This window comes from Nicotiana sylvestris, chromosome 5 (assembly GCF_000393655.2).
Source record: "Nicotiana sylvestris chromosome 5, ASM39365v2, whole genome shotgun sequence".
Classification (NCBI taxonomy): Eukaryota; Viridiplantae; Streptophyta; class Magnoliopsida; order Solanales; family Solanaceae; genus Nicotiana; species Nicotiana sylvestris.
In genome coordinates this window covers 20,425,107-20,452,931 of record NC_091061.1, presented here as the reverse complement: position 1 = coordinate 20,452,931, position 27,825 = coordinate 20,425,107, and the positions used below count along the sequence as shown (strand labels likewise).

The following is a 27,825-nucleotide window of genomic DNA, read 5'->3' as shown; positions in this document are numbered from 1 at the left end:
TCCATTTTCAAGTCATTGGGTATAATTTCCTGCATTCTAATAGGAAATAGCCCAATCCAACATATTATAGGGTGCTGCCCTACCCCTTCAATACAAAGAGGCTGTGTTCCTTATTCCAAAGTTTCTGTGACCTCGCATCCTTATTTAATAAAGATCAAGATGAGTAGCACCAGGTAAGGTATCTCCCTCTGAAATCGCCAACATCAGTCTAAGTAGCTTAAATTTTTTAAGAAAAAGGTAGAGAAGGAAAGGTGGTTGACACCTACCTCAGTCTCGTTATGCCTTCGGAAAAATTACAAAACCCAAGTTTCATTAAGCAAACTTTCTCGCTTTCATGCTACTTACAAAACTATGTGTGTAATCTGCAAATAGACGCATTCTCCCTCTATATGTTAAGTTAACTACTTTTTTTATACACAAAATATAACACTTTATTTTTTACCTTTTTATCATCAAAACCATGCATCGTAAATCGTTTGGTTGGTCGCATAAATGAAAATGATCTGCCAATAATTATGCATACATAGTACTAAAGTACTCAGGTGGCTGCTTAAGGAAAAAAATATCAGCATAGCTAACTCAAATCAATGTTTGGTTGGCGATATTAAACTCTCTATAACTTATGCAATATTTGACTGGCAGTATTAAATCTAGAATAGCTAATACGCGCATATGTGTAGGGATAGACCAAGAAGTTCAGGAATCAGAACAGACGCTTATATTCTCCATATCCTTCAAAGAGGAGCAGCAGACTCTGATAAGTTCTTGGATAGATCATGGCGATCAGGAACAAGGACAAGTGACAAACAACCACGAAAAATAAGGCGACATTTAAATAGTTATTTCAAGAATTAAGACTAATAATTCAGTAAAATATCGTCCAGTGAGAAAACACCCTCTTTCATTTACACATACAACAACATCACCTGATAGTTGAGGAACTACCTAGTCTGAGTTCAAGAGAGTTCCTTGGTTTCAAGAGCTGCAATTTCTTTGACAACCTGCGTTTTCTCAGCCTCAAAACTGCTTATCCTCTGCAGATAAAGTTAGGAAAATTATGAGGCATTCTTTCACAAGATACAGCTCTGTATTCATATTTATTGTGCATGTACCTATTCTTAATCGATATCTACTGTGTACGTATCTTTGTCAGTCTTAAAATCAGCAAAGAGGCGCAGGAGCTTGCTTCTGCTAGCGACAAGGATGCTAACAATATCTGGAGGCTTGTTCTGGTTTGCAGCAAATAACTGCAGAACTTGAAAGTCAGAGAAAAAGCCGCTGCTAATGAAACAATCAGCAGACATGGTAAAAATATTAAATCAATAGAGAATACCTTGAAAACATGGAATGCTTCTATCTGGATACTCTTGCTTGACTCCTGCAAAAGTAGTAATCAAGCAATCAACAAAACTTGACAGCAATTTAAGAAGATAATTTAATAAGGTCATCAGCTAAAGTGATGGGGAAAGGAGCCGCACGACTTTCTCTATCCTCGTATAACATACCACTCTGCCCTAATGCTGCACTGTGGGCCGGTCCCGAACCGGACCGACCGGGCCCGCGGTCTTAACGGGCCTCACGGGCCTAGTGGGCCGGTCCTGGTGGGCCGGTCCTAGCGGTCTCTTAAAGCCCGAGGCGGGCTGGTCTTCCTTGGTAAGCCCACGAGCCCGGGACCGGCTGGCGGGCCTGGTCCGGGCCTAACAGCTATAAATTTTTTTTTTTTCTTTTTTAAAAAACAGCCCAACGGCCATATTTAAAAAGTAGCCGTTTGGGGCTTTTTTTGACCGTTTGGTAGTTTAGAAAATGGCCATTTGACCCCCAAACTTTATTTTAACCCCAAACTTTATATAATTACATTTTTCCTCATTTCTCAACTATAAATACCCCCTCATTCTTTCATTTTTATTCACCAATTCATCAATATCTCTCAATCTCTCTACTACAATTACTTAATTTATTGTTGAAATTTCGTAAAAAATTGTGAAGTTATTGAATTGAAGTTTTCAAGTGTTCAACGATTTTCAATTTTCAAGAAGTTGTTCGACAATCCGGTAAACTCGTTTCAACTCTTACGTTTTAAGAATATATTTTTATGTGGTTTAGTTTGCATAATTATAATTAATATGACATTTTCTTTGAAAAAAATGTTTGGTAAAGGAAAAGATAAAACCGGTGAAAGTAGTGGCCAACCAACTACCCTTCCCCCGGCTCCCCGACCTAGAAAAGATAAGCAAATTGAAAGTAGTCGCCAACCTAGACGTCCCCCTCCTTCCGTAATTCTTGATAGTGATCACCCTTGTTTTCAATTTACCGATAGTGAATTTTGCCATAATGTTGCACCAGGTGAAAGATTAGATGATGAAATTATGAATGCTCTTTATCCTAATGAAACTATCTTAGAAAATAATGAGGAAAATGAGGATGATGATGAAACCCAAGCACCGGATTTAGATGATACACCTACTAGTCCTCTTAATAACCCAACTGATGCACCGGCCGACCCACCTGTAGAAACTCCTACTTTTAATAGAGAACCTGCTAAACGCCTAGAAACATCATTAGTTTGGAATTTTTTTTTACTCAAGTAAGAGAACAAAATAAGGCTAAGTGTAAAGCTTGTGGGAAATTAATGGCGCATAAATATACTGGAGATCGTAGCGGCACGGGTAGTTTGACTAGGCACATAAAAACACACCCTAGAGATAAGGCTAGATTTTTACAAATGAAAGCGCAGCTAGAGGGACAAGTGTAGATTCTGCGGTTAACCCTAGTACAGGTTCAAATCTAGTTCAACCAGGAATTAACACTGTCACCGGAGGTATTTTATATTACGATCCAAATAGAGATCGTGAAGAATTAGCAAAGATGATTACTGTTATGTGCTTACCTTATACTTTTGCTTCTAATCCTAATTGGGTTCATTATATTAGAAGAGTTTTTAATCCTACTTATAAAGGTTGGCCTCGCGCAACAGTTAAGAGTGATATTTATAAATTCAAACATGAATATGAACAATATTTGCGGTATTTATTTACTCATATACCTAATCGGATTTCTATTACTACTGATATTGGTAGAAGTGGTAATGATTGTGATTATCTAACTGTTACAAGTCATTGGATAGATGAGGAATGGACAATGCAAAAACGCATAATTGCGTATAGAATAATTAATTCGCGTCACACAGGTAAGTTTATAGCTAACACTGTTGCAGATATTTGTAGATATTTTTGCTTTAGCGATAAAATAATGGCAATTTCTATGGATAATGCTTCTAGTAACACTAGTGCTATAGGCATGCTTACAACAACACTAAATCCTGCATTTACTAATATTTTCCATGTTAGATGTATTTGTCATATTTATCATTTAATTGTCGGTGATGGTATGCGAATTTTAAACATAGAAATTGAAAAGGTTAGAATGGCTCTTAATTGGCTTTTTTATTCAAACCGTAGAAGTAGACTTAGAGAGTATTTTAAAAAATGTGATGAATATGGCCTTAGAGAAAGAAAGGTTCCTAAACCTTGCCCGACTAGATGGAATTGTATGTACGAAAGTTTAGTAGTTGCATATGAATATAGAAACCCAATTAATGCAACGTTTAATTCTCGGGTAGGTGGTGAGGATGATGATGAAATGCTTACTACTCAAGATTGGACGAATGTTAAAATTCTTTTAGATTTTTTAGAACATTTTCAAATTGCTACAAATGCATTTTCTGGGCAATATTATCCTACTATTTCAAACTGTTTAGTTTATATTGCAGCACTATCTGATTTGTTTGTTGAATTTGGTGAGGGTGGGGACATTTATGAACTTGCTATAAATGAAATGAAACAAAAGTTTAAAAAATATTTTTTCCCTATCCCTCTTATTTATGGTGTTGCTGCAATGTTAAATCCTACAATGAAATTAGGAGGTCCTCATTTTTGGTACTCAAATATTTATAAGGCTTTAGACCTTTCAAATGAGGAATTTGCTACACTTGCAGATGCAAAAGCCTCAATTAAAATTAATGCTCAAACAGTTTATAATGCTTATCAACTTGCCTTAGAGCATGCTAGGCCAACTATTCCAACCCCTACTTCGTCTAGCTCACAATCGTCTAAAAGAGCTGCGGGCTTAAAAGCTCTTAAATCTTGGACGGAGTTCAGGGGTTCTCAAGGTGATAATTATGATGAAACTTCACATCTAAATGAGCTTCAAGTTTATTTGTCTCAGGGACTTGAAAAGGAGAATCCAGACGGCTCTTTTGATCTTTTGGAATGGTGGAAGGCAAGGGAAAAACATTTTCCGGTTCTTGCAAGGATGGCTCGGGATATTTTATCAATTCAAGCTTCAACTGTTGCATCAGAGAGCGCTTTCAGTCAAGCAAGACTGCAAATAGGTGATCATAGAGCGTCTATGAGGGATAGCTTGGAAAAATCAGTATTGTTTAGAGATTGGATCCGCTCGGAAAGAAGAAACTTTGGAATTGCAGAAGCACAACCGGCGATAGATGAAGCTTATGAAGAAATGATAGCGGAACTTGCGGAGGATTCGGCTTCGCCCGGAAGTGGTGATGAACAAGCTTCTTTTCCACCACCACCAACGCAACCTCCTCCGAACCTTGAAGGATTTATGAGATTTGTTAGAGATAATACATAGACTAATATGTAACTTGTATTTTGGCACATCTTCCTTAGTTTTTTTTCCTTCTAATGGTGGTATTAGTACCTTGTTGTGCTCATTCCATTGGGGGAAGGATGACTAAGAAAGATATGCCATTTTTGGTAATAAAATTTATTGCTTCTACCCTTGAATATCTTTTCGCAATATTTCTTTGTCTTTACTTAGAATTATTTATAAGCTACAATATATACATAACATACAATATATACTACAAGAAAATATATAAGAGAATATATATACATAAGATACAATATATATACTATAAAAATATATATAAAAGAATATATATACATAAGATACAATATATACTACAAGAAAATATATAAGATAATATATATACATAAGATACAATATATATACTATAAAAAAATATATAAGAGAATATATATACATAAAATACAATATATATACTACAAGAAAATATATAAGATAATATATATACATAACATACAATATATACTACAAGAAAATATATAAGGGAATATATATATACATAACATACAATATATACTACAAGAAAATATATAAGTAATAAGTTATAATATATATATATATATATATATATACACATAAGATACAATATATATACTACAAGAAAATATATAAGAGAATATATATACATAAGATACAATATATATACTACAAGAAAATATATAAGATAATATATATACATAACATACAATATATACTACAACAAAATATATAAGGTAATATATACACATAAGTAATAAGTTATAATATATATACATAAGATACAATATATATATACTACAAGACAATATACAAGAGAATATATATACACATAACATACAATATATACTACAAGAAAATATATAAGAGGATATATATATACATAACATACAATATATACTACAAGACAATATACAAGAGAATATATATACATAACATACAATATATACTACAACAAAATATATAAGTAATAAGTTATAATATATATACATAAGATACAGTATATATACTACAAGAAAATATATAAGAGAATATATATACATATCATACAATATATACTACAAGAAAATATATAAGGGGATATATATATACATAACATACAATATATACTACAATACAATATACAATGAAATATATATACATAACATTCTATACTAGTATACTATATATATATATATATATATATATATATATATATATATATATATATATATTAATATGCTTCATGTTGTACTTTGTTATTAATTTATTATGCATGACAATTTAGTGTTTTACTATTGTTTTGTTATTTTTCTTTTTCGTCAAGCACTTTAATAATTAGATTTCTACATATATACTACATATATATTTTTAATATAGCCATGATACTACAATAAATTGCCTTACAAAAAAAAAAAAAACCCGCTAGGCCCGCGAAGCCCATGAGCCCGGCCCGTTTAGCCCAGGACCACATGGGCTTAGGCCCGTTACAGGCCGGTTCCACCCAGTGAGCCCACGAAGCCCGGGACCGCCAGATCTGGGACCGCCAGAGCCCAGGCCACGAAGCCCAGGCCCGCGAAGCCCGGCCCGTTTGGCCCACGAAGGCCCGGGCCCGGCCCAGAACCACACGTTGACTCGAACAATTCATTGTGGCAATTTGATACTGTTCACGTGAGTGAGTGAGTGATAAAATCAACTTCAAGTCTAGTTGTGCTAAGCAAAGAGTGGTGCATCTAATTTTACTCATTTCACAAGTTCACAATTTGTCCATTGGGTTGAGATGGACTTATCACACACAAAAACATGAACTGGTGCGGTGAAGCAGAATATCAACTGCCAAACTTTAACACAAGATTTACTTGTTCAGAATGTTGCTTTCTTAACTAATTAGTCTTTTACAGTTTCCCATATTCTACGATAGGCTTTCTAGTTGAGAGGGCAATAAAGCTTGAATACCATGGGAGACTAGGGCTCAAATCTCAGTAACAACAAAAAATTTGGTGATTCTTCTCATCTGTCTAAATATTGGCGGGCAAAGTTATCACGAAACCTTTGTTGGAGGTAACAGGAGACCGGTGGATTAGTCAAGGCGCTCGCAACTGGACATTTACACCACCATTATCCAAAGATTGATAGGCTTTTAAGTTATAATGGTGTTTTTTTTATTTAGTAAATTTTTTTTGGTTTTTTCTTTTGAAATATAAGGGTTTCATATAGCCGAACATAACTTGTTAGAATTGCAGTGCAGTTGTAATTTATTCAAAAATTACAAGGCACTTGTAGGCTAGTTATCAATAGTGGACCAACCCAAAGTTGACCCCTAGTATGCGTGGAATGTCACTGTATACCATTCTTGTACTGTATTAGCTCAATGTTGACCTGTCCAAATTACCTGCCCAATTGGCACCCATTAACTCTAGTCTTGTCTAACAATGAACTTGAATTGCACTATTGCAGCAAGGGTTTCATGATCAATATTATAAAGCCCCCACCACCCACAACATCGGAAGAGAACATAATTAAATAAAATACAGCAACAGAAACTTCAAGAGAATACAAGATTAAAGAAGAGAGTAGAATAACAGGAAGATAGGGCTGAAATAAGAATGATACGACCAAATATAGCTTAATACCCTGAGAAGATTCATAAGGATCCTTAAGTTGTCTCTTGAACTAACACAACGCGTCATTACTGCAGAATTCGAGTGGCCAAGCAGGATATCTCCCAACAGCTGCAACAGTAAAACAAACATCTTTAAATATGTAAAGAAAACAACCAAAAGAGATCTCCATCAGGCTACAAGTCACAATTGCCTGAACATAAATTGGAACAAATATGACAGATCTGAAAATAAATATCTCAATACACAGGAAAAGCTCTTCCACTTGTCACCTCAATAATAAATCTCTCAATGTTTTTGTGCTTTTTTCCTAAGCACTGATATCTTAATGCAATACCAAGAAAAACCATACTGGCCGACTTAGTTTAAAACCTGAAGGAGATTTAGTCAGACAAGAGTTAAAGAGCAATTAAGGCAAACCAGCAGCAATTCAAAATCTCAAAGATATGATCCATAGTTTGCTAAATAGAAGCTCAATAGACCTAAAATGGTACGAGGGAAACACCAATTCTCTAAAGCACATACCATGATTCTGCATGACCTGGAACATCGACTTCTGCCATACCATTGATAACTGTCAAGTAATATTGCGGTTTAGAAAAGGACAAAATATTCATTCTATTAACTTATCAAGAAAAGTGCAGCCGCATTGCATTAACCAACAATCAAAAAGCTTTTAAAGATGAGGTAATGAAACATTTGCGTAGACTTCAAAGATGTCGCATACCTCTCATCTCAGCAAAGCTTCAATTTGATAAGACATCATGAAGAGAAGAAACAAGGAGAACTCTGTCAGCATCAGTTTCTAATATAGGAACATCTGATGAGAAGCAAAAACAGAACAAACAACTGAAACAAATAATAACATAACAGATTATCATAGTTCTAGGAACAAAGAATTGTTTCATTTTTTTCCTGGAAGCTTTACCAATACCCAGAAACAATTTGAATAAAAGCCTGGTTATTAAAATTAAATAATCAATGTTGCCAGAGCACCCTTTACGCTATGGCTCTTCTGGGATGGTATGAGAAACAACCTTTTTTTGACCGTCTTAAATGAAAGGATAAGCTTGCAACGTTTATGAAAGTTGCCCAACTAATTGGATAGTTTTAAAGGTAAATTGATAGCAATCAGAAATTCAGAAATAGGTAGCAAAAAGGAAGCTAATTGTAGATCATATAAATGAATCTTCTTTTTAAAATTTGTTAAATTAAATAGATAAATTGCTAAAATAGAAAAATAATTTTTTTTTGGTATCTTTTTAAAAGTATTTTTTATTTTGTTAAAACTATAGTGCACGGGACTTTACAATGACTTTGTTTTGAGATTGTTTTAAGAAGAAAAAAAAGTGATCAAATTCAAACGTTGTATGTTTGTCATACCCAACACTGCTTATATTAACACGTATCGTTACTTTTTTCTGAACCCGTTTATGTAAAATTTTGAGTCCGCCACTAATAATAAAGATGTTATTTCGACGAAAGATAATTTGCGATGAATCACTTATGGAGAAACGCCAGACCATCGATAGATTTGGCTTGAGCTTCAAGATATAAGGAATGTCAATTAATCCTTTTGCTTTTATACAATTTTGTTGATAAATATAATTTATTATTAGTTCCTATAAATAATTGACTAAATAGCATGTATATAGAAACTAGTGATTCTAAAAGAGAAAAAGGTTATTACAAAGAATTTTCGATGTTTTTGCTTCATTTGTCATTATCGCGCCAAATGTTATCGGGAACATAGATTATTACTCCTCATTGACTACAGTTAGATAAAGAGTAAAACGGACAAAAGTTGGCAAGCCCCATATGTATCAATCATACCTATAAAAGATACTGTGAACTCATTTGACTGAGTACGGAATTTAAGAAAAGAGATAAGACTTTTAAACTTGTGGTGTAAAATGAAGCATATATATTTTGTGTGGTTATAAATCATTGCATAAAGATAAATTGCTTCAAAATAGGGAAAGAGATTATTCTTTTTAGTACGAACTAAAAAGAAAATAGATTGATATAAATTGAAATGGAGAGAGTATTGTACTATTATAAAGCAGACCAATGAGTACCTTCCAAAATTGTGGTGAATAGTGTAGTTTACTTTTGTTTTCAAACAGCTAAATAGAACCATTAGATTCACTCTCATATATATATCTATAATATATCATAATAAAGTTACCATATATACTTGGTATTGTGGTTATTTCAAGTGGCAAACTAATAAATATTAATAGTATATGCTAATTTTATTTTATATTTGACTATGTTAATCAAATACATATATATAAGGATATTCCGAATGGTATATGCAGAAATATCACATGCCATACAGATTGAGATAAATATGAGGATCTTTGAAAAAAGGGGCTCGAGATTGGAATGTTATTGCACGTGAAGTAGCATACATACGCAACATTAGAGCTACTACTGGCATTCAGAGAGTAGTATAGAGTTATATTTTTGTTTGAGTGTATAGAATTCAAGTTACATAGGTGATAGAGTTGTAATGAGATAGCTAGCTGTGTAAGCGATGCTATGATTATGTACAGTTTTATCGGTTATTAATATAAAAGCGATTAATTACCCAAAAAAAGAAAATTTTGAATTTATAGATATAGTATTTAAATTTGAATTCAAATAAAAAAGAAACTTATCTTTTGTTATCATGTTATCATACTTAATTCGGTTAATGATCATATGCAATCATATTAGAGACTTTTGTTATCTTAATTCAATTGTTTAAATACTACTTCGCCTCTGACAAAAAGGAAAAAAAATACTCCTTATAACTATAAAACTCTTTTACATTTGAAATCCTATAGTTATAGTTCTTTAAAATGCTATAATTAGATTTGAATAAGCTAATTTCCTTTAAAATAAATATAATATATAGGGTACACGTCTATGTTTATCGAGATAACAAAAAAAGTGTAAAAATCTCTCTCTCTTACTCTCTATCTATCTATCTATCTATCTATCTATCTATCTATCTATCTATCTATCTATCTATCTATCTATCTATCTATCTATCTATCTATCTATTTATCTCTCTCTCTCTCTCTCTCTATATATATATATATATAGAGAGAGAGAGAGAGAGAAAGAGAGAGAGAGAGAGAGGAATTTGATCGCTGCCTCGATGGAGGTGAATTGCATCAGGCGAAAGTGGTTATCGGAAATCGATATCCTTTATTGGGATTGAGGAAAGAAGTGGGATGATTAGGCCGTAGTGGTTGGTGAAGTCGTAATTTCTTTCTTTTCTTGCTTCCGTCGCGAAGTTTGACTTCGGGCAGCAAGCGGCACAGAGTGATTTTCGCTTCGCCATCGCAACACCAATCTCTGTTGATTCCGGTACAAACTTGCCTCGGCAAATACAGCTCTACCCGACCCCCAACCCCCTCTCCCCGGTCCGGTTGAAAGCCTCACTCCCTCCCTCGATTGGTCCAACCTTCTCTATCAGCTTGGTCCGGTAGAGGATCATGCTAGGATCAGATGATCCTCCCACCCCTGCTTCCGGATTTTGATCTGCTACTCTATCCGCATTTGCCGATGGATGTGTATGACACTCCTCCGTAATATCTTCCTATACCCTTTAGCACCTATGGTCTAACTAAAATCAAAGTACTCGTCAAGGGCCCAAGCGTGAACCTTGACTTACGCATCTAGCCAGCAAAAGAAGACGCAAGATCTGGGCAGCTTTATTATAACATTAGAGAAGCGGAACCCCCCAAGCTCAGACATCTCGAACTCTGAAACTACCCTTCCTCCAGCACCGAAAGCAAAACTATCTGATCGAAGGAGATAGACAAGAAGGGAAGAGGATGGCATAGAATCATCTATCGTATATGCGGTGGATGGTGTTGGAGGAATTACCAGTGCTATTGAATCAGATGTGAGGGAGGGAAGGCTTGTTTGCAAGACAAATCCCCAATGTCTTAGAAAACTGCAATTGGTATTGAATTCCTCCTACTCTTATAGATGTTCTCGTAACCGGTGTGACAGTATCCGTTGGTGCCGTTGTTTGCGTACCCGTTGTTCGAGAATCTATAGAATCAACTATTAGCAAGAATGGAATCAAATGCCACAGAATACGCTCTTTATTCCTCACAGCTACTTTTCTCAGTGCATTCGATGGAGCTAGAGGAAGAACTTCTACGCAAACAGAAAAGACTGGGACCGTCTACTCTAATGTGATAGGGGTAATGCCTCCAAGAGCTCCTAGGCAACAAGGGGATATTGCCTTATTCCTGTGAGCACGTGATTTTTGCTTCACACGACAATCGCTCCAAAAAGAAATAAAAAATATATAATTGGCCCCGCTGTACAATTTCGGATTTCTGTGCGGCACCTTGTGGATTTATTTGTGATTTTGGCCCATTCTTATTTATTTACTTTATTAAAATAAAGTTCAAAAAATATGTGTCCTGCGTAATTCAAACCGTAATTCGGTCATTAAATAGAAAATCGTGAATAGGCATTTTTCGTCCATGATTTTGTTTGGTTTGACTTTACCGGTTTTGAAATACTTTAGTATGTGCGCAAATAATTATATTTGAGTGTGTATTTAATTTTAATTTGATTTTTTTTAGTTTTGTTTTAAAATAAATAAGAAAAGAAATAAAAATAAAAAATAAAAAAAAAGAGAGAAAGAAAAGGCCCTTCCGGACTTGGGCCAATTTGTTAAAATTGGCCCAACGAACTCAGCCCAAGCGGACAGCCCAAGCCACCAGTCCAAACAGCCCACCCCCAGGCCATGAAACGACGTAGTTTAACACCAAAGCTACGTCGTTTCGATGCCAACCCATCACAACCGTTTAAACCAAGCCGATCCAACGGTCCAAGATCAATCCCCATAACCCACCAATAAACCCGACCCGTCTCACCCGGACCGACCCTAACCCTTCACCCTTGGAACGACGTCGTTCCCTGTTAGCCGAAGGATCCTGGCCCTTCATCTCGTCTCATCCAACGGCCAGGATCCATTTGCCCACTAACTATATAAGTACATAACACTACCCTACCCCCCCTATCCAATACCCCGGCTGCTTCGTCTCCCCAAACGAACAGCCCTAAAACCCTAGCCGCCTCTGCATACTTCCGCCATGAAAGCCGGCGGCATGGATGCCGGTGACCTTCCCTTGAACACCATAGGACCCCCAGGCCATCCTGAACCCAAATCTACCAACCCCATGTTTCGAATCACCCCCCAGGTCCTCGAATCTTCATTCGAAGATTCGAGTCAAAACTCGATCTGACCCAACCAACCCCAGTTTTGTACCAGATACTCCCCAGACCCCCCTCGTGACCGAACCATACTTGGTTTGGTCCGAATCTAACCAGGGAAACATGAATCCCGGATCTGAGTTTTGGAACTTTGTAGTTCCTCGTCACTAGTTCATACCCGTTCGAGCCAAAGAAATTAAGGTCCAAGGGACCTTAATCGAAGTGTTTCTCATCTGAGAAACACTTCGATTAAAGTCCGTTCAGCCTTAAGAAAGTCTGTCCAAGTCCGGTTCAAGGTTTCCGATTTTTCAAGATTTGAGGTGAGTCTGCCTTCTTCCCTTATTTGTTTGGTCCATGTGAGGGATTAGATGTCTGTTCATGTTTTGTGTCAATTTGTGTTTTGAATTTTTATCAACTTTTGTTCGTCCACTCTGTTTGAACATCTGTGTTTGTCTGAATCCTTCTCCTCCTATTCTGATACGGCATGCGTATTGGTTGTATTCCAATTTGTACTAACTAACTGATTCCTCGGATGCACCATTCTATTTTAATCAGTATAAGTCGAGTCATGTGTCCCATACTTCTGAATGTTTGATTTTCGGCTACGATTGTGTACGATAATGCTAATATAGTCGAGTCGACATGAGTCGTCAATTAGTTTCAACTATCTGAGCATAGCAAAGCGATTTGTTTCTGTCGAACATTTTTTTTTTTTTTGAATCAATTGAGAAACAATTTTGTTTACTTATAGCTGTTGATTTAGATCAGTAATGTAAAAGGGATGTTTGGTTAAAATGCTGAATTGGATGGCATGTGCACTCCTGCACAACATTTGCATTGGTGCACCTCATGTGCATTGGTGCTCCTCATGTGCTTTGTGCACAACCTGTGGCCTGCATAAAGGTCCTTGTTTGATTTTAAAATGTTTTGACAGCATATGCTATCCTACTGCCCATACTTGGCTTTAGTTTAAAGAAGTGTTTAAACCTTTTAAAAGTAAAATCTGCCAGGGAATGTTGATGGGGTTTAATATTTAATTAGCTAAAGTTTGGAATTGAAAATAGAAGGCACATGGGAAGGGTACTGGATTTCTGAAAACAGGCTGTTTAAAAAAGAGTAGGATAGGGACTTATAAAAGGGGGAGATATACAGAATTGGGAAAGGAGGGATCTGAGATTAGGACACAGGGATTAGAGAAGAAACACACACACACTGTGAAGATAGAAAGAAAAGAGAGAGTTGACAGAAATAGAAAGGGAGCAAGAAAGAGGAAAAACAGATTAGGAAATCAGAAATTTGGTCTTGTTTGTCTGAACTTCATCTATTGTCAATACATTAAGCAGTGTTGCTTCTTCTAAAATCCCATCGAGATTATTGTTAGTGTTTTGTGGCATTTGGTATATTCCGGAATTGGATTGTCTGAAGCATTGTTGCTATCACACTGTGTGCTATTTCGTTTGGCTGTCATTTTCCTTCAACTCTAGTTCCACCTCGCATCAGAATCCTTTTCTTTTATGCTGTTCTGTTTGTTGTTGCTATTCTGCTCACTGTTGTTGCTGCCCTGTCCTGCTGCTACTACTAGTCCTGCTTCTTTCTGCTGCTGATTTCCACATCTTCTTCTTCTTCTCCTTTGCATTTTCAGCATTTCCAGGTACACATTTCAAGTCCCATATTGATGTAATTAAAATAGTTGGAAAGCATGAAATGAAAAGAGGTTGAAGAAGTTCAAGTATTTGTCGTAGTATTCATAATACATTAATAGGCCTGTGAAAGTTGATTTAGCTTATGATTCAACAGTTCGAAAGTATGTATTGATATTTGACTGAGTTTACCCTGTTGTATTTTAATTCTGTAGTTGTTTGTCAGTAGGGGCATGTATATTTCGACTCTGTACAATACTGTTCTTGTTTCATTTAGTTTTTGTTTAGTTAAGACTAGTCCACATAAGTTTAGTTAAGTTAAACTCGAGAAGTGCTCGGATTAAGTGTTGTATTTCGTTTAGCTCGTACATGATTCCTTGCCAAACTAAAGTACTTTACTTTGCTAGTTATCCTTTAATCTAGTCCAAATAAGTTCAGTTTAGTTCAACTCAAGAAATGTTCGGATTAGGTATTGCATTTCATCAATCTCGTATGTAGTCTTTTGTTCGACTGAAACGTCCTCGCAAGGCATGGCGTTTTTACTTTATAAGTAGTTAATCAGAAACTGACAAAATCCGGATTAGGCAAAAGCCTATAATTGAATTAGCATGTACTTTTTCTTCTAGTTTTAAAGACAAATGCATTAGAAATGTAGCCATTTTAGGATATCCTTTTCTAAAATAGAGATGAGCCTCGCCAAATAAAGATGCAAAATTGCGGGGCCCTCAATAAATAACCATGATAATTATTCAGAATTCAAGATAGGCCATTTAATAAATTTCGTGGCCTTATACAAAGATAATAACGCGTTAGACTCTGTTGGCGCGGTTTAATTAAATCGCATTCTTAAATTCGGGTGCACATTGATGTGACCCAAATCCGAATCTCAACAAAGTCAAAATGTGTTAACAACTACGGGCGCATTGATTGTGACGTGGTTCGAGACGCATTTTCACGATGTTGCAATTCTATAAAATAAATGATAATAATAAAAGCGGTTTAAACTTAATAAAAGCACGTAAGTCATAACATGTATTTAAATCAGATATTTAGCCATTATAACAATTTAAGCGACCGTGCTAGAACCACGGGATTCGAGGGTGCCTAACACCTTCCCTCGGGTCAACAGAATTCCTTACTTAGAATTTCTGGTTCGCAGACTTCACTTGGAAAAGTCGAAAATTTCCTCGATTTGGGATTCAAGATAAACCGGTGACTTGGGACACCAAAAACCAAACCTTTCCCAAGTGGCGACTCTGAATTAAATAAATAATCCCATTTCGAATATTGTCACTTAAATTGGAAAAACTCCACCCGCGCATCTAACCCTTCGGGGCAGGGCGCGCAAAAAGGAGGTGTGACAGCTCTGGCGACTCTGCTGGGGAAGACGGACCCAGAACCACTGGTTCAGGGTTCAAGAATTCGAGCTTAGAATAATTGTTATATTTGGCTTTATTATCTGATCTTTATTACATGTTTTTGCATAATGTGCTAAATGCTGTCTTTTACCGCTTTGATATTATCTGAACTGTATATAAACTGTGCCGAAACCCTTCTCTTCTTACCTCCGGGGAGAAGCTCGCTGGTCGAGACTCCCTATTCTGTTAATGTCAATACCTAAAATAAGAAAGAGGACGGACAAGTTACAAAGCCGGACGATCTCGCGGGTCCCCGGTACGTAGCCCCCTCCTCGACTCGAGTTGTCCGCTCGGGTACACAGTCTAGAACAAATACCAAGGTTTAAACCTAGTATAACGAAACTTCATGCCGGATCCCTAATAGGAACGCTTATTTGCATCACATTGCATTTGACTTAGGGGACTCAACACAGGGGTTGGGTCCGTCTAGGACAGGCAACCTGAAATGGAAAGACCATCATGCTGCATTCCTATCTGTGTTATGCATTTATTTGCTTCGATTCCGCATGTCGACCGGTTCATAAAAAAAAAAGGGAAAGTAACAGCGTAGGGGAGATAATTACTTAATTTTGGAAAAATAAAACCAATGTCCAAGTAGTGTCAAAACCTTGCCGAAATTTTCTTAAAAAAAAAAAAAGAAAAAAAAACTGTCTTGTTTATTGAGAGTCATTAAAAAAAAATTTATAAAAATCTTCTTTTATCACTTTCAAAATCAAAAAAAAAAGGGGTATTTATTTTTAAAGTAAAAAAAAAAGAAAAAAAAAAAAAAAAAAAAAATTCATAATTCAAAAAAAATGTGTTGTTTCTTTCGTAGTGCCCCTTTTATGAATTCAGACTAAAGGTCCAAATTTTTCCTAAAAAGAAATACAATATAATCTTTATCTCTTTTCAAAAATGTAAAAAATACGCATTCTTGATTTCTAGGTTTATTCGATTTTTTCCCTATTTTACGATATCCCCGAACTACGCCGGTTTGATTCTCACCGGATGTGAGATACGTAGGCAACCCTCGTCGGGTTCAACCCCCATTTTGCTAAAATAGCCAAAATCAAAAAAAATATATGTTTCAAATTTTTAAAGAGTCATAAATAAGTCAGGTGATGCTGTTTTGACATGAATAGCCGAATGTTCCCGAAAGGGACGCCGGAAGGCTGACTTTGCATAAATAGCCACTTTTGGGTTTTGCTTAGCATTTTTAGACCCACACAGCCTTAAAATCTTCGTCCCCGAAGTGCTTAAAGGCCGTGTTCAAAGCTTGGTCCCCTCTGTAAAATATTTTGAGTCAGTCATTTTTGTTAAAATCACCTTAATAAATGTGCAGGATGAGCACGATGCAAAATGAACATTTTTCAATAATGACCAAAATCCCTATCAAGTTACGGCTATGGTGGAATGATCTAGGTGTTGAAGGGCAAAATGAGGTTAAGAAAAATCTGAAAGGTCTTGTGGGTCTGTTGGAAATCCAGCCTCGGGGAGATATCATAAGAGCTTTGGTTACCTATTGGGACCCGGCGCACAATGTTTTCCATTTCTCTGATTTTGAGCTCACCCCAACTTTGGAAGAAATGGCCGGATACATCGGGAATACTGAACTTCCGTTGAGGGAAAAATACTTGGTCGCCCCAAGAGTCGTCACGGTACATCGGTTCCTGGATTCATTGAAAATACCTAGAACAGTCCACAACCCGGATCTAGCAGCCGGATTCTGTACTCCATGCTTCATATATGATAGATACGGTCACGAGGGGGGATTCAATAATCCAATCAACAAACTGTGCAGCAAAGGAGTTCGTCAGAAGTGGGACGAGCACAGACGGGTGGCGTTCATGATAACGTTTCTGGGACTTCTGGTATTTCCCAGGAAAGATGGAAACATTGATTTGAAGATATCGGGGGTCGTCAGCACTTTACTCACGCAAAGTGACAGTACTCTCGCGCCTATGGTGGTATCCGACATCTTTCGAGCTCTCACAACTTGTAAAGCTGGGGGAAATTTCTTCGAAGGTTGTAACTTGCTCCTGCAGATATGGATGACCGAGCACCTTTGCCATCATTCCGAGATTTTGAGCCGTGGTTCCCCGGGTAAGACCCGCATAGAAGAATCTTACGCAAGAGCCAAAGAGATCAGTTTGCCCGAAGGAGTCCTGGCTTGGACCTCGTTCTTTCAAGCTCTTACTGCCAGCCAAATACAATGGAAGTTGGGATGGTTGCCCGTTGATGAGGTCTTATATATGTCAGCGACTAAAACTCATTTCTTGCTGATGGGGCTTAAGAGCATTCAACCTTACGCACCCGGCCGAGTTTTAAGACAGTTCGGAAAATGCCAGACAGTACCTCATGAGGAAGATCTAAGCACTCAAGCAATCGAGATAAGTCCTAACGGACAGTTCCCAGAAGCAAAGATTCGCCAAATCTGGAATGAGGGTCAATATTTGAAATCAGATACTTGCGTGCGGGATCAAGCCAAAGGAGAAACGGCGCCAGGTTACCTTGCATGGTACAGAAGGGAACTCGAGCACGAAAGGCCAGCTAAGAGACCCCACATCCGGAATTTTACCGAATCATCACAAAAGCAGTGGGATTGGTTAGCAAAAGAAAGAGGCTATTGCACCGAAATCAGCAGGTTAAAGCAACAAGTGGAAAAATTGAAATATGAACACAACGTGCAAGTTGCTACCGATCTGGGAGAACGGAACAGGTTGATTCAAGAAAATGAAATGCTCAGAGCCCAGATCAAACAGATAAGGTTGGATGCAGATGGACAACCAAGGCGTCGATCGGACGAGCAGTTGATAAAAGGGCTAAAAGGTGAAATCAGGGAATGGCGAGATGGTTTGGAGAAATCTGAAAACATCATAGCAGAGCTCAAAGCACAGTGGGGTACAAGAACAGACAAGCATCGCAGGTACTTGAATCGATTGGAAAGCGACCATGAGAAGACTGTTGCTAAGATAAAGAGAGAGATGGCTGCACTTGAGATCAAAACAGCTAATCAGGCCAAGGATTTCCAAATTGAGAGCAGATACTGGTATGACTCAATAGCCCAGATGAAGTTGGAAGTACGACGACTGAAGCATCAGCATGTACAAGATGCTCAAGTTTTCAAGATATGCAGCGATCAGACAAAACGCCTGCTCGTAGAGAAGAAGCAAACCAGAGATAGGATCAAGGCCATTGCCCATGCCATCACCAGACGATGCCTACGATGTGAGAACATGTCCAGCGCTACCGTCCTCTCGGCAGTAATGGGTTATGTCAAGCAGACTATGCACGAGCTAGAGCAACTTGAGTGGGATCTCACGCCTAGGACCGCGGCGAGGCCGAACGACGCCCCGCGGAAACCAATTTTTAAAACCATAATGCATTCATAGGTCAAATCTGTATCTATAGCATCTTCTGCCTTTTTTTTTCATCAGGGTGATTTTTAGTCTATTTTTGAGTCTAGGTTTATTTCCAAAGTTTGCTTTTTCTTTTGCAAATGTAGTTTGTAATAGACTGCTTCAATAATAAAGAGTTTGCTTCTTTCACGCTCATTCGTGTTTTCGAACTACGTAATGATCTGATTCACGTGAGTATCGTGATACGTAGGCAATCCTCATCGGATCCGATCGCATTTTATTTTGCTACAAAAAAATATATAAAAGAAAAATAAATGAAAATAAATAAAAAAAAAATATATATAAAAGAAAAATAAATGAAAATAATAAAAAAAAAAAAGAAAAAAGGGGGGAATAAGAGGAAAATACCGGAATGACGCATGCTCTCGTAGCAGACATATAGTAATCCACTTAACTGTATAGGTGCATCATGCCCAACGTGAGATTAACTATCTGTTATTTGCTACAAATTAACCGTGCGCTTGTCACTGAGCATGTTTCCAGGGTTTTTGAAAAGACGGTTGGTTTGGTGAAAGTCTGGCCTCGCACTCATACTTCACGAGGTCAAAGAGAGGTGTTCAACTACCTATTGTTAGGACCAGAAACAGTACTCACACCTACTTCACCAGGTCAAAAGGAAGTGTGGAAATGTCTTCGGAAATTCCATTGCAAACAGTCCCCGTCTCTGAGGAGAGCTCAATCTCAGCCGTCCTCACGCCTGAATCCGCAACTGCAGAAGAAAATAGAATCCTACGGCTCCGCATGTTGGAAATGCTGGATGATTGGAACAACGGGAAAGAGCCGCCAAGTGTCGTCCCCGGATTCCCTGAATTATTCTCCAGGTCAGGTGGGACTTCTAATGTCCCCATAAATTACCCTGCTACCCCATTCGGGTATCCAGCCAACTCCGTTTTCTCCGCCGGATCACCTTCTGAGCCTCATCCCCGAATGTCGGCCACCGATGCAAGCATGAATATCTTTACTGCATCGCCTTGCCCAGCTACGGCACAGCCTGCCACATACAAGCCAAGCTTTGACTCATCCTCTTTTACATTCCAAGCACCATCGTTCTCAATGGAACCAACCAGGTTCGCTACCAACAATAATCCTCTACCGCCTCAGTGCGAACTCGCACCGGGACAGGAACAGAACCCCAGGATTGCAGAACAAAATGAGATTGCTAAGAGAATGAGAAGCCTTGAACAAAGTTTGAAGAATATGCAAGGTTTGAGCGGGCAAAAGAGCGTCTCTTACACCGACCTGTGCATGTTCCCTCACGTGCACCTGCCGACGGGTTTCAAGACCCCCAAGTTCGAGAAATACGATGGGCACGGTGACCCCATTGCACATCTTAAAAAATACTGCAACCAATTGCGGGGAGCCGGCGGAAAGGAAGAACTGCTAATGGCATATTTTGGGGAAAGCTTAGTAGGGATAGCTTCGGAATGGTATATGGATCAGGAAATGTCCCGATGGCATATATGGGATGATCTCGCCAGAGATTTTGTAAAACAATTCCAGTATAACATCGACATTGCGCCAGACCGAAACTCTCTGTCGAATTTGAAGAAGAAGCCTTCGGAAAGTTTTAGAGAGTATGCTATCAAGTGGCGTGAACAGGCGTCGAGAGTAAAGCCTCCCATGGATGAAGTGGAAATGGTCACTACCTTTCTCCAGGCTCAAGAGTCTGACTATTTCCAAAACATGATGTCGGCCATGGGTAAGCCATTCGCGGAAGCAATCAAGATAGGAGAAATGGTAGAGAATGGGCTGAAAACGGGTCGGATTCTGAGTCAAGCAGCCCTAAGGGCAACCTCTCAGGCCATCCAAAGCGGGTCTGGAGGGACGACAAGGGGGAAGAAGAAGGAAGAAACGGCTATGGCAGCCTCTGAAGCAAGGGAGTATCGTCATCACAGGCCCCATTTTCCGGAAAGGGCCTCACAACACTACTACCCCCACTCAAATGCGGCATATGCTCATCAACCTTATATGGTCATGAATGCCCAACCTTATAACCATTCACCACAACAAGCTAACCGAGGCCCAGCTCCACCTCCCAGAAATCAGCCTCCTTACCGCAACCACTATAACCCACAACCCCCGCAAAATAACTACCGCCCCCAAGAGCCACCTCGACGGCGGACTTTCACGCCCATCGGTGAGCCATACTCGACTTTGTTCCCAAAGTTGGTTCAGTTGGGTTTCCTACAACCCATCCCTCAAACAAGGCAAAACCCGACATCTCCTTCTTACAAAGCCGGAGTCAGATGCGCCTATCATTCAGGGGCCGAGGGGCATGATACAAACGACTGCTGGTCATTGAAAAGAGTGGTCGAAAATTTGATAGAGCAGGGGAAGATAGTGCTAAGGGACGAAGAGATCCCAAATGTAACTAACAATCCATTGCCCGCTCACAATAATGGGCCGCTGATCGGCATGATTTGTGAAGACAAAGAGTTCGACCCTGCCTTGAAAGCCATAATTGCCATTGTCGACACAGCGAGGAGGCCTGAAACAGACCAGAAATCAGAAAGGGGGGAGGAGGCCAAGGCTGCAGAAAGCAAGCCCGAAAAGAAGGTGGAGAAGAAAGTAGTACCAGCAAAGGGTGGAGTTCTTTACATACCACGAGGTCAAGCCAAGAAGACGCAGAACTTCGGGATCAAAAAGACAAAACCTATGTATGTGCCAAAAGGGGCCTATGTGGTCCGGGGGACGATTCAACCACCTCGGCTGAATGAGCCAGTGGTTATCGGACGCGTGCCACAAAAGCCAATGACCAACCCGTCCACAGTACCGTGGAATTATCAAAAGACTTTGGTAACATACAAAGGTAAGGAGGTCATGGAAGAACTTCCAGAAAATACTTTCGTTGGAGGGTACTCAAATACCCAAGAACTGAACAACGCCACACAAAGGCGCTTCCCTCCAAAGGAGCCTGTGAGTGTTGAAGAAGCGGAAGTGTTCTTCAAGCAGATGAAGATGCCGGATTATGAAGTGATAGACCAGCTGCGCAAGCACCCTGAGCAGGTGTCCATGCTGTCACTATTAATGAGGTCAACCGAGCATCAAAAGATCCTGCTGAAAACCCTGAATGAAGCATACGTACCGGTCGAAACCTCGGTGGAGCAACTAGAGCGGATGACCGAAAGATTCTTCGCCGTCAACCAAATCTCCTTCAGCAAGAACGATCTACCCCCGGAAGGAGCAGCACACAACAAGGCATTGCATTTAACAGTCAAATGTGAGGACTACTATGTCAAGCGGGTGATGCTGGATGGGGGATCAGGTGTTGACATCTGCCCGCTCTCCACGCTGCAAAGAATGGAAATTGAGACCGGAAGAATCCGACCCAACAACGTCTGCGTGAGAGCTTTCGATGGTATCAAGAGAGACACCATGGGAGAAATAGACCTGTTGCTGGTCATAGGACCAGTCGAATCTCGAGTCACTTTCCAAGTGATCGACATGGACACATCTTACAATTTCCTCCTTGGCAGGCCTTGGATCCATGCGGCAGGAGCCGTGCCTTCTACTCTTCACCAGATGGTGAAGTTCGAGTATGAAGACCAAGAGATCGTGGTCCATGGAGAAGATGAACATGCCATTTATCGGGACCCATCTATCCCGTATCTTGAACCAAGAGAAGGGAGTGAGCATACGGTCTATCAAGCTTTCGAGGTGGTATTGGCAGAGCAGCACGAAGAGGGAGTACCTTGCCCCCAGCCTTTCTTGTCTAACGCTTCGGTTATGGTGGCCAAAGAGATGATCCGACACGGATTTAGGCCAGGGAAGGGGCTTGGACGAACCCTTCAGGGAATGACGGAACCCATTACTTTACCAGTCATCAAGAAACCTTTTGGACTAGGTTTCAAACCTACTCCAGCAGACGAAAAATGGGCAAAGAAAAGGAGAAATGAGGGCTGGAAGTTGCCTCAACCACTGCCGGATTTACATGCGACTTTTGTCAGGCCAGGGTACACTGAAGAAGAAGAAGATGAGGTCTTCACAGTTGAGGAAATCGAGGAAATATGTGGGGCAATGAGGGAAATGCTCTACGAGGTCCACATGGTTCAACCAGGCGAAGGCACGAGCACTGCTGAGATGATATACATGGGGCCAAACGCCAAGCTCCAAAACTGGGAGATCACGCCATTCCCAACTAGACGGAAGTCCGGGTAGACTTGTCCTGCCACCTTTCCTGTATCACAAGTTATCCCCGGGACATAACTTGAACGTTTTCTTCTTTTCATTTGTTATTCCGAATTCCTAGTTGTAAACGTTGTTGTCTTCCAATTTTCCAAAGAAAATGAAAAAAAAATCTTCATTGCTTTCCTTTCTTTCTTTCGTTCTGATTTTATTACTTTTCCTCTTATCTTCCTTTTCAGTCCTAATAATGCGGCTTTAAATATGACATGCTTGCGGACTTCACGCCCGGATCACAATGAGCTATTTAACTGCGAATTAATGGATCCAGAACCAGAATATGATGCGGAAGAGGCTTTTAGGGAGATAAACCGAGAGTTGGAATATTTCGAGAATAAACCTAAGCCAAATCTGAATGACACTGAACCGGTAAATTTAGGAACCCCGGAAGAAATCCGGGAGACCAAGATAAGCATTCACACGGACAAGAAAACGCGAGAGGCGATAATTCAACTTCTTCTTGAATTTAAAGACGTGTTTGCTTGGTCATATGATGACATGCCGGGACTAGGTGTCGATCTAGTGGTTCACAAATTGCCGATTCATCCTGATTGTCCTCCGGTTCAACAAAAGCAACGAAAGTTCAAAACCGAGGTCAGTGACAAAATTAAAGAGGAGATCACCAAGCAACTGAAAACAGGAGTGATCCGAGTAGTCCAATATACAACATGGTTGGCGAATGTGGTTCCAGTACCGAAAAAGGACGGGAAAACTCGAGTATGTGTAGATTACCGAGATCTGAACAGAGCAAGTCCTAAAGATAATTTCCCGCTGCCCAACATCCACATCCTCGTTGATAATTGCGCCAAGCACGAGATACAGTCTTTCGTAGATTGTTACGCTGGGTATCATCAGGTATTGATGGATGAAGAGGATGCCGAGAAAACTGCCTTCACCACGCCTTGGGGCACCTACTGTTATCGGGTCATGCCGTTTGGTTTAAAGAATGCTGGGGCTACTTACATGAGGGCCATGACCGCCATTTTCCATGACATGATGCATCAGGAAATAGAGGTGTACGTGGACGATGTAATAGTCAAGTCCAGGACACAGGATAATCACATCCAAGACTTGAGGAAATTCTTCGAGAGACTAAGGAAGTATGACTTGAAGCTAAATCCAGCAAAATGCGCTTTCGGAGTTCCGTCAGGTAAACTTTTGGGTTTCATCGTAAGCAGGAGAGGTATCGAGCTAGATCCGACTAAGATAAAATCTATCAAAGATCTACCTCCCCCAAGAACGAAGAAAGACGTGATGAGTCTTTTGGGCAGGCTGAACTACATCAGTCGGTTTATTGCCCAGCTGACAAGCACGTGTGAGCCCATATTCAAGTTGTTAAGAAAGGATGCGGCGATTAAGTGGACAACGGAGTGTCAAGAAGCCTTTGATAAAGTCAAAGAGTACCTTTCGAATCCCCCAGTCTTGGTCCCTCCCGAACCAGGGAGGCCACTTTTCTTGTATCTGACAGTCTTGGAGAACTCCTTTGGCTGCGTCCTGGGGCAACACGATGTGACCGGGAAAAGGGAACAGGCGATCTACTACCTGAGCAAGAAATTCACCAGCTACGAGGCCAAATACACTCTGTTGGAGAAGACATGCTGCGCTCTCACATGGGTTGCTCAAAAGCTGAGGCATTATCTCCAAGCCCACACTACATTCCTCATAAGCAGGTTGGATCCCTTGAAATATATATTTCAGAAACCAATGCCTACTGGGAGACTGGCTAAATGGCAAATCTTGCTTACGGAGTTCGACATAGTTTATATCACTCGCACGGCAATGAAAGCCCAGGCGTTAGCAGATCATTTGGCCGAAAACCCGGTCGATGAGGAATACCAGCCATTGGATACCTATTTTCCAGATGAAGAGGTAAACACCGTAGAAGCGATCTCGGAGGAAGCTCATGTTTGGAAGATGTTCTTTGACGGAGCCGTGAATGCCAAGGGTATAGGGATTGGGGCAATTTTGATCTCACCTGCCGGTCAGCATTATCCCGCCACAGCTAGACTTCGTTTCTTCTGCACAAATAATACAGCTGAATATGAAGCCTGCATTATGGGCATACATATGGCAATCGATCAGGATGTCAAAGACTTACTGATTATGGGAGATTCTGACCTGATCATCCGGCAAGTTCAAGGCGAATGGGAAACTCGGGATGTCAAACTTATCCCATACCGACAACATGTGGAGGACCTCAGCAAGCGCTTTAACTCAATAGAATTCAGGTATATTCCGAGGTTTCACAATGAACTGGCAGATGCACTTGCTACTCTGGCTTCTATGCTACCCTACCCGGGCGACGCCCACGTCGATCCTTTGGAAATCCAAATCAAGGAAAGACACGGTTACTGCAGTGTAATCGAGACGGGATCAAATACGCAGCCTTGGTACCATGACATCAAGAAATTCTTGAAGACACAAGAATACCCCGAGCATGCAACTGGAGATCAAAAGAGGACCATTAGGCGACATGCAAGTGGTTTCTTTTTGAGCAGTGAATTGTTATATAAGAGGACTCCGGACCTCAATCTCTTAAGATGTGTCGATATCGAGGAAGCGAGAAAGATCATGCACGAAGTACACGCAGGTGTGTGTGGACCTCACATGAACGGGTATGTCTTAGCGAAGAAGATCCTTAGAGCAGGTTATTACTGGATGACCATGGAAAAGGATTGCTTTAGCTTTGTCCGGAAGTGTCATCAGTGTCAGGTGCACGGTAATTTGATTCATGCACCTCCCACGGAACTGCATCCCATGTCCGCACCTTGGCCATTTGTCGCTTGGGGCATGGACGTCATTGGACCAATTGAACCAAAGGCTTCGAATGGACACAGGTTTATACTGGTTGCCATCGATTACTTCACAAAGTGGGTAGAGGCTGTCACTCTCAAGTCGGTCACCAAGAAAGCTGTAGTGGATTTTGTACACTCAAATCTTATCTGTCGCTTCGGTATTCCTGCGACTATCATTACAGATAATGCAGCAAACTTGAACAGTCACTTGATGGGAGACGTGTGCGAGCAATTCAAGATAACACACAGGAATTCCACTCCTTATCGGCCAAAAGCCAATGGTGCTGTAGAAGCTGCAAATAAAAACATCAAGAAGATTTTGAGGAAAACAATACAAAGTTCCCGACAGTGGCATGAGCAGTTACCTTTTGCGTTATTGGGGTATCGCACTACGGTGCGCACATCGGTGGGAGCGACTCCTTATCTTTTGGTTTATGGAACCGAGGCCGTAATACCGGCAGAGGTAGAGATTCCTTCACTTCGAATCATTGTCGAAGCAGAAATCGAGGACAGCGAGTGGGTTAAGACTCGACTGGAGCAATTGACGTTGATTGATGAAAAGCGGATGGCTGCAGTTTGTCACGGACAGTTATACCAACGAAGGATGGCCCGTGCTTACAACAAGAAAGTCCGACCTCGGAATTTCGAAGTAGGACAATTGGTACTGAGGCGTATTCTGCCGCATCATGAAGAAGCAAAAGGAAAGTTTGCCCCAAATTGGAAAGGCCCATACATTGTGAGGAAGATACTGCCGCGGGGAGCATTGTATTTAGGTGATATCGAAGGAAATGACCCCGACACAGCAGTAAATGCAGATGCAGTCAAGAGGTACTACGTCTAAATCATACTCCGGTGGTCCTGACACATTCGAAAATGGCAAAGGTTTTATTCCCCACTACTCCCTAAACACTACCCAATCCTCTCAAAAAAAAAAAAAAAAAAAAAAAAAAAACATTGATTGAGGCCTGAACTACGTTTGACTTGGTTCCGAAAGGATACGTAGGCAGCCTCTCCCTGAGGTTCAGTCACACCAACAACAAAATCCCATTCACCCTGAAATGGAAAACCGGGGCATGTCAGACACTTGAGAAGTTTAGTATCAGCTACCTCTCTTCACCAGGTACAAGCCTTCAAATCAATTACCAAAGATGGTGGGAAACCAATAAGCATCACAAAAGGAAACCAGCACACCCTGAGTTGAGAGAAATAAAATGAGAGAGTCTCGGCGGTGAAAACCTTCGGGCACCACGAGGCGACGGGAGAAGAGAAACCAAAATGAGAGAGCTTGTTTAGTAAAAACTCGCAAAGAGTGCTATCAAGCGACGACAGGAAGAGAAATGAGAGAGGTCAGCCAGCGAAAACCCGCAAAGGGCGCTGTTGGCCGAAAAGAATGACGCCACCCCAAGAAGGTCGCGGCAAAGTTCCACCAGTTTTGGAACCACAGATCTGTTCTGGTCTAGGAAAACGCAAGTTCATGGAAGGTCAGACGTCCAGTCCAAAAGGCATGTCATGTCATTTAAAGCCAGCATTATCTTCCTCAGATAAGTCTTTCTCTCCCCGAAAAGGGTATTTCTTTTCTGATTTGTTTTCCCCTTTTGTTTCTTTTCGAATCCCTTTCGCATTTTAACCCCGAGTTCAGGACACACCGGAAAGGGTAGGTGGCATGGTTTGTTTACACGGAATCCCGTCTCATGAAGGAAAGCACCTCATCTCGTTGATATGATTACCCAAGCATGATGAATCATGACGTTTGATGGTGTTCCGGAGAAAAGGAAAAGAGAGAAATCTTGAAATCTTCCCCAGCAAGTCCACCTTCGGACAAATCCCCACAGAGTCTCCCCCTGTACAAATCCCAACAGAGTCTTGTACAATCTCCCACAGAATCTCCTCGATATATAAAAAAAAAAAAAAAAAAA

At 40.0% G+C, this 27,825-nt stretch overlaps 1 protein-coding gene across 1 annotated transcript; it reads right to left on the bottom strand.

Moving 5' to 3' along the window:
* Positions 1-815: 815 nt before the first annotated feature.
* On the bottom strand, positions 816-7,998 carry LOC104226355 (putative MO25-like protein At5g47540). Its single transcript, XM_070147443.1, has 6 exons — positions 7,972-7,998; positions 7,770-7,818; positions 7,257-7,355; positions 1,334-1,378; positions 1,113-1,247; positions 816-1,034 (listed from the first exon to the last, which is right to left on the bottom strand). The coding sequence occupies exons 2-5, from the start codon at positions 7,770-7,772 to the stop codon at positions 1,119-1,121; spliced, it is 276 nt and encodes a 91-aa protein (XP_070003544.1). The 5' UTR covers positions 7,773-7,818; positions 7,972-7,998; the 3' UTR covers positions 816-1,034; positions 1,113-1,118.
* Positions 7,999-27,825: the final 19,827 nt, after the last annotated feature.